The 15572-nt window shown below is 39.2% G+C and overlaps 1 protein-coding gene across 1 annotated transcript in view; it reads right to left on the bottom strand.

Annotated features, from left to right (window-relative positions):
• The window catches only part of LOC145984247 (uncharacterized), a 32270-nt gene that overhangs the window by 11546 nt on the left and 5152 nt on the right, over positions 1-15572 (bottom strand). Inside the window, exons 2-3 of the mRNA XM_083117840.1 lie at positions 13088-13208; positions 10631-10771 (exon numbers count right to left, since the gene is read on the bottom strand). Of these exons, the coding sequence (XP_082973966.1) occupies positions 10631-10771; positions 13088-13208 (262 nt within the window). The remainder of the gene's footprint in view (positions 1-10630; positions 10772-13087; positions 13209-15572) is intronic.

The following is a 15572-nucleotide window of genomic DNA, read 5'->3' on the forward strand; positions in this document are numbered from 1 at the left end:
AAAGATCCTTTCTGTAACAAGATGGGCTTGCTGTGTGAATGCTACGACAATCATAAATTCTTTCCGTAAATATTTGACAACAGGAAATAGTCTCAAATACAAAAGAAACTGAAGTCAAGGCAATAGAAGAGGACTGCTTTCGGAAATGAGAATGACGGAAGCAAGGGTAGCATTGACAGTCTAAAATTTTCAGGTTTATTAAAATTTACAAGTCAATGGTACTTTATTGACCTCTTCGGACCAGAGGAGCAATTTTTATGATTTCACAAATGTGACAGTTGTTTCACAAAATAAAAATAACCTTAAAGCTATTTTTATGGCCTAGAAAACTTTTGAATCCTCCCCAAAAAAGTTAAGCGGCAAGTTCGATTGTGACCCCCTAAAGTTAGATTGCAAGTTACGCCCATGAACTTGGATAGAGAAATTCCTCGTGAAACAAAAAAAAAGATAATACGTGGCAAAATGATGTCTAAAAGTGGCGGCGATTGGTTTCCAAAACTGGGGGGGGGGGGGAGGACGAGGACAGTTTACTTTCCCTTGGTACATAAGGTTTAGCATAGTGCGAAAGATAATGTGGCAAAATGTATGGGGGTGCAACTGCCCCCTCCCACGCTCCCATAATCTCCGCCACTACTTAAATGTGAAAGAACATTTTTCTACTTTGCAGCAAATCATGGGTTACCTTCGTAATGGGATTGGTAACTAGAGGTTGAGTGCTGTATTTATTCCTTCAAATGTAACAGTAATTTAACAAAATAGTCCTGGATAATATTTTTATGGGATGGAAAAACTTTTTGATTATCGATTAGTGCAGTGGCGCAGGGACGGCGACAGGGGTGGGCACGGGTGGGCAAGCGCCTACCCAAAAATTCCTGTGCCCACCCGATTGCCCACCCAATCAAATTCAATAAGTACATATACTTGAGGATATATGAATGATTCAATAAATGAGTGTATTCTGGTGTTCATAACATGTATATTTTACTTGTGAATATTATCTATGCTGAAATGTTTATATATTATCAACCCATAAAAAGCCAATTTTGTCATTAAAAGTGAAAGTAATTACTATAGCTATTGAAACAAAAACTGTGACCAAATGAATACTTCCATGATTAAAAGCCGCTAGTAGGCTTAGGAGGCTCAAAATTAAGCAGGGTATGATCAAAATTAGATCAGAATTTAGGGTGAACTTGAGGACTGCAGCTCCGGGCCTCCACATACGTATATAAATCGCGGCCTGGGTATGGTTAATAAATCTCCAAATAAACAAATAAAAACATCATCTTAGCGTAACTTCCTCCAGCACCACAATAAATTATTTCTACTTTTTAATTATTATTAGAATAATTTAATCAAGAAGACTTGTATGGGCAGGCCATGTGACGTGAATGGCAGAGGAAAGAATAGTTTTCAAGATTCTTGTTGGGAAACCTGATTGTAAGAGACCAGTAGGAAGACCAAGACGAGGATGGAGGGACAACGTTGGGATGGACCTGAAAGAAATCGGTAAGGATGGGAAAGATTAGATTGATCTTGCCCCGGATTGGGACAGATGGAAGGCTTGTGTTGCTGTTGCGATAAACCTTCGGGTATGCTAGAGAGTATAATAAAAAGTAATGTAAAGTGCTTCCCTGTGCTCTGCACCACGCCATGAAGGCGTATAGGGTGTGTGGAGTTAGGGCCCCATACTTTCTTGGTCTCGGCCGAATCTGGAGGTGATGTGTTTTAATTAGCTCTGCATTGAAGTGTCCCATTTTTATTTCTTTATTTATTTCATTACAATTTTTATATACCTGTCATCTTCATATATCAACTTTATATTCGTACTACTAATATGTAGGAATCACAATAATCACTACAATAGCTAAGTAAATAAATTTTAATAAACCAATTATGTGTGGAAAAAGGTGTCACGAAGTATCCATTAAAATTTTTGTTTTTAAGCCCACTTTTATGCTCAGATAGGCTAATCGGGACTAACCCTACAGTTCAACGTGTTGTCCGAACCAGTGTGCATTGTGCTTCCACCAGAGGAGGAGGAGTCGAACACAGGACCTCTCTATTATAACGACAGCGTTATGCAATTGGGGAAAAATATATACAGAAAGAACTCGCACCAAACGTGGCATTTTATCACCACAGAAGATGCGTTCATTTTAAGAGGGTGATTGCCTGAGACAAATATTTGACGCTTTCGGAAAACAATGTCATTGTTCACGTAATTAGCTGCCTTGATCCACTAATGAAACGCTGTGCAATTGAAATGACCACCTCAACTTTCTAAGAGGTATGAACTAATGAAACTCCATTTTTTGGAAGAGTAAGTTGTGGTTGATTTGTTTTATTTTAAGTAATTTCTCTGCTAATTTTGATAATGACGACGGTAAGGTTCAATGGTGATTAGATGAAAGTAACGAAGGGGCGAAAACAACCACACGCTGACACTCAAAGTACAAACCCTCAAAAATTATTACTTTGACAGTGGTTCCAGGCCCCAGGGACTCGTTGCCCTGAAATAATTAAGTTTCCAGGGTATGCTGCACAGGATAGAGGTTGACATTCTAGTGTGTTCGAAATGGTCATGCCATACAACCAAAGACATCTATGAAAAATAGATGAATTATTACTGGTACGGTGATCAACTTCAATGAATTCCTTGTGTCCTAAATCATTTTGTTACCTCAAAAAATATGTTCATGTAATCATACGTATATTATTTCTCCAGCATTACTAACATGACTGTTCAGAAAACGAATAGCAAGTTAGCTAATAATCTCTTCAATTCTGAACAATTTTTTCAATCTTACTTGTTTATTAATTATGAATGATATTTTGTCAAAATAGCCTTTCATTAGCCTAGGAATACTTCATGGACAATGCGTACCATACCCTGTTCGATTAAGAAATATTGACCCTGGCAGACCTTGTCAGCTCCTGTTCAGAAATGTGATGGATAAGCTTTCTACAGGAAATGGTAAGAACACTGGCCTTTGGCAAGAGGTGACGAGAGGCCAAGCGAGGGTTTAAATAGGTGCGCATGAGAGCGACACGAGGTCTTTTAATCTGGAATCATCGGAGAAGCAGGAGCTACTGGTCTTATTTCTAAACCGAACAGGGTAAGCTAGTCTACACCCATTCTGCCATTTGCATTGCTCACTTCAGTCTAGAAACGAATCATGAGTCTATTTTAATGAATAGTTAGATATTTGTACCTGCCCGTTCAGGGCTGTCTCTACCATCAACTAGTACTAATCGGGAGGGGCAAGTTACATCCCTATTTAAGATCCCCGCGTTCAGAGGAACGCTACGAATGAACAAAGAATTGGTTTTCCGTGTGTGTGTGTTAAATCATTCCTAATAAGACGTTCATTTTAATCCAAACATTCAGTGGCGGCGATTAGGAGGAGCGGGAAGTGGGGGATGCAGTTCCCCCATCACATTTGCCACTTTTTGCCCCGGCACTATGGCTTTTTTATGCTAAGCCTTTGTTACCAATAAAAAGTATATTGTCCTTGCCCCTCAAATGTTGGCACCCAATCGCCGCTACTGCAAACATTCAGATAGATTTCTCAGTTGTACAAACCTTATGTGCTAAGAAAAGTGACCCCCAAGGAGTAAGAAAACTCTTTCAGTCAAAAACTCATACTATGAAAATACTATGCTCAGGAACATGCATTTAAATTACGAGAATCTTCACGATTATCTACCATCGCACTTTCTATCATTGTCGCCGAATACATAAAATCAAGTATGTGCCTTTTATTTGCAACACAAGTTTAAACCTAATTCACATTTATTTCACTGTATTAACATGCATGAAAGAATGTAATTAGAATGTATGGCTGCGCATGTGTAAACACTTCCTTGAAATAATTGTGTCCATCAGAGACAAAGCGAAAGGAAATGGAACAAGATGCGAGAATAGATTAGAAAAGACAAAGAGGAAAACAAGAAAAGGAAAGGGAAAAGAAGTAAGAGGAAAATCGGGAGTGTAAGAGAGAGGGGGATACATACGTCTTACATACATATACGTATATACTATATATTGTCTTACATTTTACTGCCCACCCTAATTTATCAATACTTTTTTCCGCTTTTGCCCCCGCATTATGCTAAACTGTATGTACGAGTAGAAAGTAAATTGTTCTTGCCCCCCCCCCCCCCCCCCAAGTTTTGGAACCCAATCGCCTCCACTGCATTTAACTGTTGATGAATAACACAAAGTTTATAAAGTTCGTTAAAGGCAATTTCGAACGTTTCAACCATTGCAGGCAGTTGCTAAAGGGTTCTTATTTCTAATTCCCTTCCATATCACAACAGTAGTGAGCGGCGGAAGATTGTAGTTTTCCATAGTTCATAAATTCGGAACTTTCTGAATTTAAACGGCCAAATCCAATTAACACATCACTTACTGTCCTTAGTAAAGCTGTCCTTTAATTTAGAAATTAATAAATCATAATTTTAATATTCTCTTCACTTCTGCTTTCACATGCTGGAATCGAAATGGGCTACCATGACAGTGCACAAATTATTTTCTAACCTCAGAAATGAGGTTAATATACATCCAACCAACTAAATACTGCAATACGGTGCAAAAATCAGCACGCTTGGGGAATGTAGGCATACTCCTAAGACTCCGAAGAGCATTAACTTGCCCAAGCGTGCTGACGTTTGCACAAATTGCAGTATTTTATAGTGGAATTCGAGTCACTTAATGAAATGTACCCCCACCAGGGATCGAACTCGGGATCACTTGGTTACAAGGCAGAAGTCTTATTGCCAGACTATCTGGGTCTGGAACTCAATTTTAATATTTCTAATTCATAGTTTGTTAACTCCTTGATTTCATAACGTTGTATTTCTCGCTCTCGGAATTTTTAGCGATAAGGATATACGTATGTATACGGTGCCTTTCACGGCCGAGGTGGCCGTTGGACGGCGGCTAGCGCGTCGGAAAGTAAGAGCACATCTACCGGCATTTAAACCCACAACTGTACGCTGACCTTGGCATTAGACACGTATGTGCTTCAGTATCCAGACAGCTGTTGTCCAGTTTGCACGTGTTTGTGAAGTGTTAAATTGTTAACAAGTGTTTTAGATTGTTTTGTTTTAGTTTACGTATTGCCAGTTTTTTTCTGCAGTCTAATAATACCACGCTATCCGTAAAATTTTAAACAACGAATTTTTATATACGACTCTTACGTCATTACGAATTCTTGTAGGGAAGTTAGAATGCGTTTCGAAGTAGAATTCCCAGATGTTCCTGTTTCACACAGAGACATTGTTCTGTTACTTGGGAACAAATTTAGGAAAATAGGGTCTGCTCTTGTTAAGGTAAAATGGCATGTGCTTACTGAGGATAAACTAGACGACGTTGGAACACGATTGAAACATACTCCTCAGAAATCTCTCCGGCGCCTTGCAGAAGAAACGGACATATTTCTAACGTCATCGTGGCGAGCTAAAAAGCTTTTACACCGGACGCCATATATCAGAAGAATTGAAAGAAAATATGAAGAAATAAATTGAAGCAATTTCGGAAGAGGAACTGATACGTGTTAGTGAAAATTTCCTATAAATAGGAAATGTGTTCTTTAGATGTTGAACGTCCTCCTGCTTATAAAAAAATATTTTCTCACCTGTTAGACCTATTCTAAAAATAGCGATTAGATTTTTAGGGGAATTATACACACTTAGCTGTATGCACATATTCTTCGTCACCGTTTGAACCTTCAACAAAAGAACAACCCCACAACCACCAAATACATCCAACTATTAAAAAATAGTACCAGTATATAAATATATGTGTTAAGGAATCACAAAATATAGTTTTCTCACTCAATATTGGCACAAAATCAATGGAAACTTAAATTTTCCTGAACACCCAAGAAACTTAGACTCTGTGAAATTGTCGCGTGGTATTTTTATGGACCCGCCAACTCTCAAAACGCAGGAAAAATATCGGCCAGTATCTGAAAGTAAAATCCAGCCAGTGGTGGCGATTAAGGGGGAGAGCGAGGGGGGCAGTTGCCAACGCCACTTTTGCTCCCGCACTATACTGAATTCTATCTACAAATGGAAATATACTGTCTCCCCCCCTCCCGTTTTGGCACCTTGCCCAACGGTTTTGGAACCCAATCGCCGCCACTGAATCCAGCGGATACTTTCCGATGTCGATACTATTGTTATCAGCCGATACTGATACAACGACATTCGGTATAGTCTCAGCCCTAATAGGTATATATTGTTTTTGTTAATTAGTTTCACTTTTTTGCCACATTTGGTTAATCGTGACAATGAGGATGAGAGATATAATGAAATTGAAGGACACCCACAAAGAATACACATGGCCAGTATATATATATATATATATATTGTGTGCCATTCCCAGAAACAAATTCTAGTTCCGCCTAAGTGTATTTATGTCCAACACAAACTAATACCAAAAATTACAGCTAAATAAATTCCAATGGACGGAATTCCTTAAATTATTCTCCTTATTTTCTTATGTTCATATAAGGCTGTGTATTTTGAAAAAAAAAAACAAACACGTTGTTTGTTAAAAACACCTCATGCACAATCTACATTTGGGACAAAAAATTGTAGCAACCCTTCTGGTGTGCTGGCAGAATTGATATCAGTTGCAGATTAACAAAACCTGATGTTTGGGAGAGAGGCTTCTGTCCAGTGGCTATCACAAGGGGTCTACAGATACCGCTGCGTGAAGGTGGGCGGGGGAGGTAAAGCAAAGGGGCCCCTCAGTCGGTTTCGTACCATAGTCATCAAGGAACATATCTTCCACGTCCACAATATAACGAGCATACAACGATCCCGTCTATGAAGTTAAAAGCAGCTTGCTAGAAAGCAGAAGGAAACATGACACTTCGCATTGCTTACGATTCCTTTATTTGAGCTTTGGGGCAAGAATCAAGTGCTATTAATGATATTGTTTTGATGTCGGAAAGTGCGCATGCAGCGCGAAATTATCGAATCAATGAAAATGGCTGATAAGGAATCTAAAAACATATCGACCAATGTAGGCATGTTTGGTCGAAAGAAAGAAGAGCTGTAGCTTCATGATGCTATTATCACAACACTAAATCCAATTCATGGAACGAATCAAGATATAAATTTCACCTGGACGAGTTGGAGTTCTAGCGCCCCTCTACTTTCCACTCTGTTACTCACCCCAGTCTTTCTACCCTGCTCCTCCTACTTTCCGCCATCCTTCAATAATAATAAAACATGACTGCATTATAAATTAACTGTTTTAATGACAAAAAATAGCGATGTTTTTGGCGTCGATGTTTTTCGTGTCGATATATTTGTCGTCGATGTTTTTGCCGTCGATGTTTTTCGCGTCGATGTTTTTCGCGTCGATGTTTTTCGCGTCGATGTTTTTCGCGTCGATGTTTTTGCTGTCGATGTTTTTGGCGTCGATGTTTTTGCCGTCGATGTTTTTGGTGTCGATGTTTTTGCCGTCGATGTCTTTGCCGTCGATGTTTTTGCCGTCGATGTTTTTGGTGTCGATGTTTTTGCACTCAATGTTTTTCGCGTCGATGTTCTGGGCGTCGATGCTTTTGCCGTCGATGTTTTTGCTGTCGATGTTTTGCCGTCGATGTTTTTGCCGTCGATGTTTTCGGTGTCGATGTTTTTGGCATCGATGTTTTTGGCGTCGATGTTTTTGCCGTCGATGTTTTTGGTGTCGATGTTTTTGGTGTCGATGTTTTTGCCGTCGATGTTTTTGCCGTCGATGTTTTTGTCGTCGATGTTTTTGCCGTCGATGTTTTTGCTGTCGATGTTTTTGGTGTCGATGTTTTTGCCGTCGATGTTTTTGGCGTCGATGTTTTTGGCGTTGATGTTTTTGCCGTCGATGTTTTGTACTGTCGATGTTTTGTGCTGTCGATGTTTTGTACTGTCGATGAAATGTAGGCGATGTTTTTGTTGTCGATGTTTTTGCGTCGATGTTTTGACGTATAACCCCCCACACCCCCTATACGCCTCCATGGCGTGGTGCTAAGCACAGGGGAACACTTTACTTTTTTTTTTTTTTTTTTTTTTTTTTTAGCTTTCCCTTTTAAAAATTATTCATTTCTGTGAAAGAAGTACTCTCACTGGTTTTGAAGGCTACAAAGAAAGTAATCACGCATTTTAAAATACAAAAATGAAAAAAGTAAGCATATAAATAGTTTAATTACTTCATTAATCGATTGATTAAATTGTTATTTGACGTCGCTTTTCTGTCACTTTCGGCTAATCTCTACGAGTGATGATATGACATTGATGAAGGGACATTTACAAAGAACACCCATGCCTAGACCGGTATTCGAACCCTGAAGATCTGGCGTCGAAGGGAGCTGTGCTAACACTCCGCAACGGAGGTCGGTGTAATAGTTTTTTTTTTCCTTTGACAATATCTATTGAAATAGCAGAGATCAGGAAGACAGAAGCAAACGTAAAATGAGAATTTTCATAGAATTGGTTCGCAAATGTTGTTCAGATTTCTCTGTTTCTCGCGCATTTTCAGATGTATTTTCTCTTCTTTCCTTTTCAGTACGTAATTTGTGAACCCAGAAACCTGTTTCCTGATAAATTTCCCTGTCGTAAACAACACAGCTCCTAGGATACAAAGGCCATCGGGGAAGAATGGCAGAAGAGGGTGCCAGCCAAGGGAACGGCAAAGGCTCTGGGGTGGAGAGTGCGACCGATGGACTCTTTCCAGAAGGAGCTTACCCTTGCCACGGAATAACCGCGCCTGAGAAGCAGTGTTTCCTTCCCCTCCCGTCAAGGGTTTTAAAGGGAGCCGGTGGAATCTCACCCTGACGTCACCAGATTCCACCAGCTGGAGAAAAAGCCTCACGGACATTCCGCGGCAAACGGTTGAAAACATTCGCGCGCTGGAAGCAAAGAAATATGTGAATCAAAGATTGGTTCGGAAGAATATTGCGAAGAAATAAAAAATAACTTTTTAAAAAATTATAACCGGGTCATCTCCGATTACCTAGGTGACCCAGAGTATACGCCGCTGCATGGGAAACATCCACTTACACATGCTTTCATATAGCTGTTGGAACAACACACATTGAAGTTTTCTCTTGCATAAAATGTTGGAAAATGTGCATACATATGGTACATTTTGTTGCTTTAAGCCTAAAACACAATAATGTTGAATTTTCATCGTTAAAGCACAAAATGATTTAAATTTGCGAACAATGCCACAATTTCACATTCATTTTATACCAAATTCACATTATTTTGAATGGGTGGAAATGTGATTGTAAACACATGTTAAAGATAACCCATGTGAAAGCAGAATTATGCTGGGAGACGAGAAAAAACCCTTCCTAAGCATTGCTACATTAAATAAGGTAAAGTGAACCAGACAAGTAATAAAATTCCAGCAGCATCTTTGCAGTGGTGCAGCTGTCTAAGGCTCTGCTTATACATGTGATTTTTGTCAGATGCCGCATCTGACAAACATTGTACATGAGTAAAAATGCTATACTGGGAGGAATATTGGATTCATGAGTGCAATGCATGTGATTTTTCGTGGATGTCACAGAATGACAAATGCCAAACTGCTACATCTGGTAAACATTGCATGCATAAACAGAACCTAAAAGTTTGTCCAATAAAGTGTTATACCACATCGAACTTGAAATTATAAGGCTCCATTTATGCATATGATTCTTGTCTGATGTTGCAGTCCAAAGATATCCAACAAAAATTGGTTCCCTGGCATATGTCGCATATCAATATATGACAAAAAGCAGATGGGAGCTTCTTGTTTTTCTGACAAAATGTTGTACATCAGACAAAAAATTGCGTTGCATAAAGGCCCTCATTTGTTTCCAGGTTTCTTCAGAATGTCTGACAAAATGGTGTACTATGATGTCCTACAACTATCGGATGGCGCCAGAGTGGTGGTGCACTGTTACAACTGGCCTCAGAACAAAATCATTGCAGCTCCAGAAACTTCCCTTCCTCCCTCCCCACCTACAATCACTTGTTTCTGATACCGTGGTTGTGTCGTGCATAAAAGGGGCCTAAAAGTTGACACCGAGACTTTGACCGTAAGGTGTGTAGTACATGTAAATTCCGCCATTGTTAGGGCAGCACTGTCAAGTGGCAACAGCGGACCGGTGGGGTCAAATGATTCACATCAGATACTTGCTGTACAGACTGCGAGCGGTGCACGATGTTTGTGTGCAATCCGTGTTTCGAAGTGGGCTGGCTGTTGGCACTTGTAAAGCTGTAGTATTCGTGTACTATGTTTTCTTTTTATTTCCTTTTGTGAAATAAATCTGTAGTTCAGCACAGGAGCTTTCTGTGCAGTGTGGCGATAAGACTTAGCAACAAGATTTCCCATTCCCGTGCAGCACTTCATAATGACCTCTTTCAAAGCAAATGCCTGGTACATTCATTTCATTGCATTAACAATTCAAATAAATTAAATTAAAAAAAAATCCCTGACCCCTCAAGTTCACTGGCTTTTCCTAGTTTGTCGCCACCCTGAAAGTTAAATTAGTACTTAAATGGTATCAGCAAAAATTCCATACTAGTCCATTTCTACTACACATACACACAAATATGATACATTTACAAGACAATTTTATATTAAACTTACCGTTCTAACCACTTAAGAACGTCATGTGAATGTTCAGGATTTGTTACAACTGGCCTCAGAACAAAATCATTGCAACGACGAAGAGTTGCATATGGGTGATCAGGACAATGTCTGTTGGCATGAGTAAATCTACTGTTACACCTATGGAAGAAAAGAATGACCTGTTGTAAAAACTTGAAAAACAATGAACAAAAATTCAAGACATTTTATTATGGAATCAATCTATACATGTCCAAAAATTTGATGATGATAATTTAATACAGTTACCTACAGATAATTAACGTTGGTCCTTGATATGTATGTAAAAGTCAATCAACCAAGGATGATCAAAAATTTCAAGTGTAACAAGATGGTTAACAAAACCAAACTATTACAAGGTTTAGTTGAGAATAGTTAAGAACATTGGAAAGAATTAAGCTACTGGGACTTGACACATCTCAAAGCATGAAAAATTGTGACAATTATGGTGCAATCACATACACACAAGCATAGACAAAACTACAGATAGAGAGCTGTTAGTGGAATGTTGTAGCTGGACCAACATAATGCCACATAGATTAAACACATATACAATCATTGATGTTATACTTTTTATGTACACCATGCATCCATTTTTTTTCCATTTTAAATCAGAACGCTGGGCATTATATAATGCCATGTTCTGTCCAGGATGTACTGCGTGGAAGAGAGGTTGACTTGGGAGAAAGACATATAGGTGTATCAATCAAAAAATATGTACATTGCAGAAGAAGAGTAACAGATTCTTTCAGTTCACAAAATGTAAACTTTGTATCTTTAGCAGCTGAAGCTAAAAATACATGGTGTTCAGTGAATTGTGACCACATCGATATTGAAGGTAGTCAAAAGTAATCTGGGCTCCCTTTCCAGAACTCCAAAACCCATTTCAATGGTAGTAGATATTGTTGACTTAGTCTAACTACTGAATGTTCAAAGTTTATGTTCCAGCCCAGGAATGTATTTAAGTACATCCTTTCATGATTATTACTTAATCATCAACCATCTCAATCACCAAGATTAGCCAAACTAGAAACTGATGACAAATAAAATGCAAATAGTATCACCCTTGAGTGATCTTTTGTTATTTAGCATAGATTTTCTGCCACTTTTGGCAAATTGAGACAACGAAGATGAATTTAAAGAAGGGACACTAAAGAACACCCTGCACAGACCCAAGACTCCTTGCCTTTCACCCTTGAGAGAGGCTGGGGAATATACATACAAGGGTTGTTCAAAGCTGACAGGCCTAATTTTGGGGGGAAAAAATGGAAAATCTTACAAGTACCAAACTATGTGAGTTTTTCAAAGGAAACTGCCGAGCATCCAGATACTGCTGCCATCATAGTGTCTGTTCCCCGAGTCCTTTGGCATAGAAGAAAGTTGACTGTTGTTGTAGACACTGCAGGACATATTTTGTCGATGCTTCATTTTTTCTTCTTCTTCAGAGTTCTTGCTGTCAAATTGACCATGTGGGGCTGTGTATTTTCATGATGAAGAATGGCATCTCTGGTCTATTGTATTATGTACGGCACCCTTCATTAATGTGTAGGAATACTGGGCATTAATAATGACCCACCTCCTCCCCAATCGACATACAGAACACCTTGCATGTCCCAGTTGGACAAATGTGTCCATGTGGTTCATTTGTCAGCAACTAGCATTCTTCGCCAAACTGTTGATATTGTTCGCACACTCTTGCCTGTGGCACTATTTCTTCCCAACACTGTGCTTGCAATCTCAAAATTTCAGCTGGCTTCAGGTTCTCCTACTGTGCATGTGTCAACTACATCAGGGCAAATGTGCAATACTCGCAAAGGATGAAGGTACATCCTCTGGCAGTTTACCTCCAACTATTTACAACTTTTTTAATTCACAAATGTGTCTGTCAATGTTGAACCACCCTTGCACATGTATTGCACCCCTAAACGCACAGCTATGAAAATAGATGGACAAGCAGAATTGCACTGGTGCCACATATGAAAAGCAAAGCAATAGCAACACAAAAGTCGCAGGCTCCTGCATAGTTCTAGCATCAGACAGACTTCTCTCCGGGGTACTGTCGGGTCCCATTTGATACAGAGCTGGTGATTGTGTGAATTGAAAGTTCGTTACACGCCCCAGAAATGGAGTCTCATATCTTCAACTAAACAAAGATATCTTTCATTCTCTTAACCCCCGAACACTCTGGTCTGTTCTCTAGAAGTGGTAACAGCACGAACTTCTTGACACTCACCTAATTTCATGGTCATGCATTTAGATTCAATATCTGTGTGCTGCCTGTGGATGATGACAAGGGAGGTTCAGGCTGTTCTTGGGGAAAATGGTGGATTCAGGAAATATTAAGGGGTTGGTCACAATTCAGTAAACCCTTTTTTCCTAACAACTTACAGAAAAAATGGGCATGTGCGACAAGTAGAAAATAAATTAATTTTTACGAACCCTGGCTCTGAACAAATAAATGGCTTCTCTCCAGTGTGCAGGCGCTGATGTGTTTTCAATTGACCACTTTGGGTGAAAGCTTTAGTACAGCCAGGATAATCACATAGGTATGGACGTTCACCTGAAACATAGATAATATATTTTAAATTTGCTACATTATTCTGTTCTAAATATACAACAGCACATAGAAAGACATCTATAATAAAAAAAGACCTTACAGCCAGTGATGGATGTGATTAAATTTTATTCAAAGTTTACAGCAAGTAGTGCTTACCTGAGTATTTTACATTGTGAGATAGTAAGATCTTCTCTCCTATCCATCCATGACTAAATTACATATTTAGGTGCATGTTACAAATGGTTCTTCTGGCTCTTGCTTTCTGCACAGTTGAGAATTATATTGTGACAATCCCACTGAGAGCAAATGGTAGTGTTACAACCAAGAGCATTGGGAGTGGAATACATACATACTAGACAAAGTCATGAAAGTGTCTGTCTACTCCAAGACAGTAAAGAGTTCAAGCTGTACATATCTACATATATGCTTACAATGATTATTTTTCTACCATAAACTCTTCCTTTTGTTAGATTAGGCCAGTAAGCTTCAAATGTGATAGCATTTCTGTGTGCTAACAAACTGTACAGTGACACAGCATAGACTGTAGCACATGCTCTAGCATCCCAGGAGATTGACGCAAATCTTCAACAGCTGAATTGACAATAGATATGTCAGCGACGTTTCAGACAAGTAGCTACCTGATGCATGGGAGTGTCGACTGGAGACTCGTACACTAAGCTCTTCACATGACCCCAGAAGTCCATCGGCATCATATCTGGCCATGGAACAGGAGAGCACCCCGATCAATCCATCTTTGACCAAAGAGTGCACCAAGGTGTCCTCGAACAGTGACTGCAAAGTGTGCCGGTGCCCCACCATGTTGAAACGACATGTGCCTGCAAATTATCAGCGGCACGTCTTCCAGCAACTCTGGGAGGACATGTACAAGGAAAGTTTTGTAGACAATTCCATTCAGTCTGTCGGGAAGTAAATAAGGTCCAATCACAAAATCCTCTACAATACATGCCCATACATTCACAGCAAACATCTGTTGGAAGGCCCAAGACACCATGTGGGTTCTCATAATCCCAGATATGGCTATTCCGACTGTCGAACATGCAATCTCTCACGAACATTGCTTTGTCTGTATAGCAGGAAGGAAGAAGAAAAAAAGGCAGGAAAATGCCGTTGCTGGCTGAACAGCTATACATAGCATCGTTGAGCAGCTCTTCCATTGCATGCCGCTGCACCATACATGAGGTGCCTATCGGCTAACGTGGCACATGAAAAACTCTCCATACTTTTACTAGCCACGATGAACTGCAGGAAACTAAACCTGAGACAGGACTGAGCACTGTGTCCATCTTAAGACTCTTAGTAGAGGTCATGCCTAGTGGAGAGATTGCGAACTGCAATGTAAACACTACACACAATAACATATACCTCAATGAGTCAAATGGTACTGCACAGAGTAAACGTACACAAAGGTAGTTTAGCTCAAGAAACGAAAATGATTCCTTGTAAACATACACAAAGGTAGTGGAGTTTGTGTGTGTGTGTGTGTGCATACAACAATATTTCATTAAAAATGCTCTGGGATATGATTATACCTGTATAGTCGGTGTTCTTTGAGACACATTTCATGAATGCAAACAGAGTGGGAAATGCATGTTTTCAAGGTATGCGTGTACATTTCTTGACTACGGTTTCCTTTTAAAGATGACCAGTTTCATTTAGTCAGGAGTGTTAAGTATAATGGCATTATTAATTTTATGTCTTTTGTTAGGAGTGCCTGGTTTAGTAATGTTAGCATTTTTTTGCATACAACCAGATTTTACAAATAAAAAAAGGGTGAAAGTATTCTGGGATATGAGAATTCTCAGTAACTGTTCCGAAAGTTTAATGATTTTTTGAAAGTTTCATAGGAGAAAGATAAAGTACTGTAGAGATGGTTGTTACAGTAAATTTGAACCTTTGTGGAACTTTTCACAGTTCCGAAAAGTGGAAATGATTTATACATACATATAATGGATAAAAGCAAGGAGGGCCAAAAGGGCTAAGTAAAAATCAAAGAAGGTAAAAGGAAACACTCACCGGACAGTAGAAAAATTGAAAATTTTCACTAACTTCGTAGCATCATCGGTGTGAGGAGAAGGAGACAACTTCCGGTTCAGTCTCCTTCTCCTCACACTGATGATGCTACGAAGTTAGCGAAAATTTTCAATTTTTCTACTGTCCGGTGAGTGTTTTCTTTTACCTTCTTTGATTTATATATATATGGAACGACTCAAGATCACCGGACCCCTCTCCAATTTTCTTATTTGGCATACTCACTAATTGAGGCCTCCTAATGATGAATCTGAAGTTAAAAGTTGTCGGAAACATCTAGAAATTGCAAAATAAGCTAAAATAAGGCATTAGTTTTCA

The sequence above is a fragment of the Lepisma saccharinum genome, chromosome 2 (genome assembly GCF_977018435.1).
Source record: "Lepisma saccharinum chromosome 2, izLepSacc3.1, whole genome shotgun sequence".
Classification (NCBI taxonomy): Eukaryota; Metazoa; Arthropoda; class Insecta; order Zygentoma; family Lepismatidae; genus Lepisma; species Lepisma saccharinum.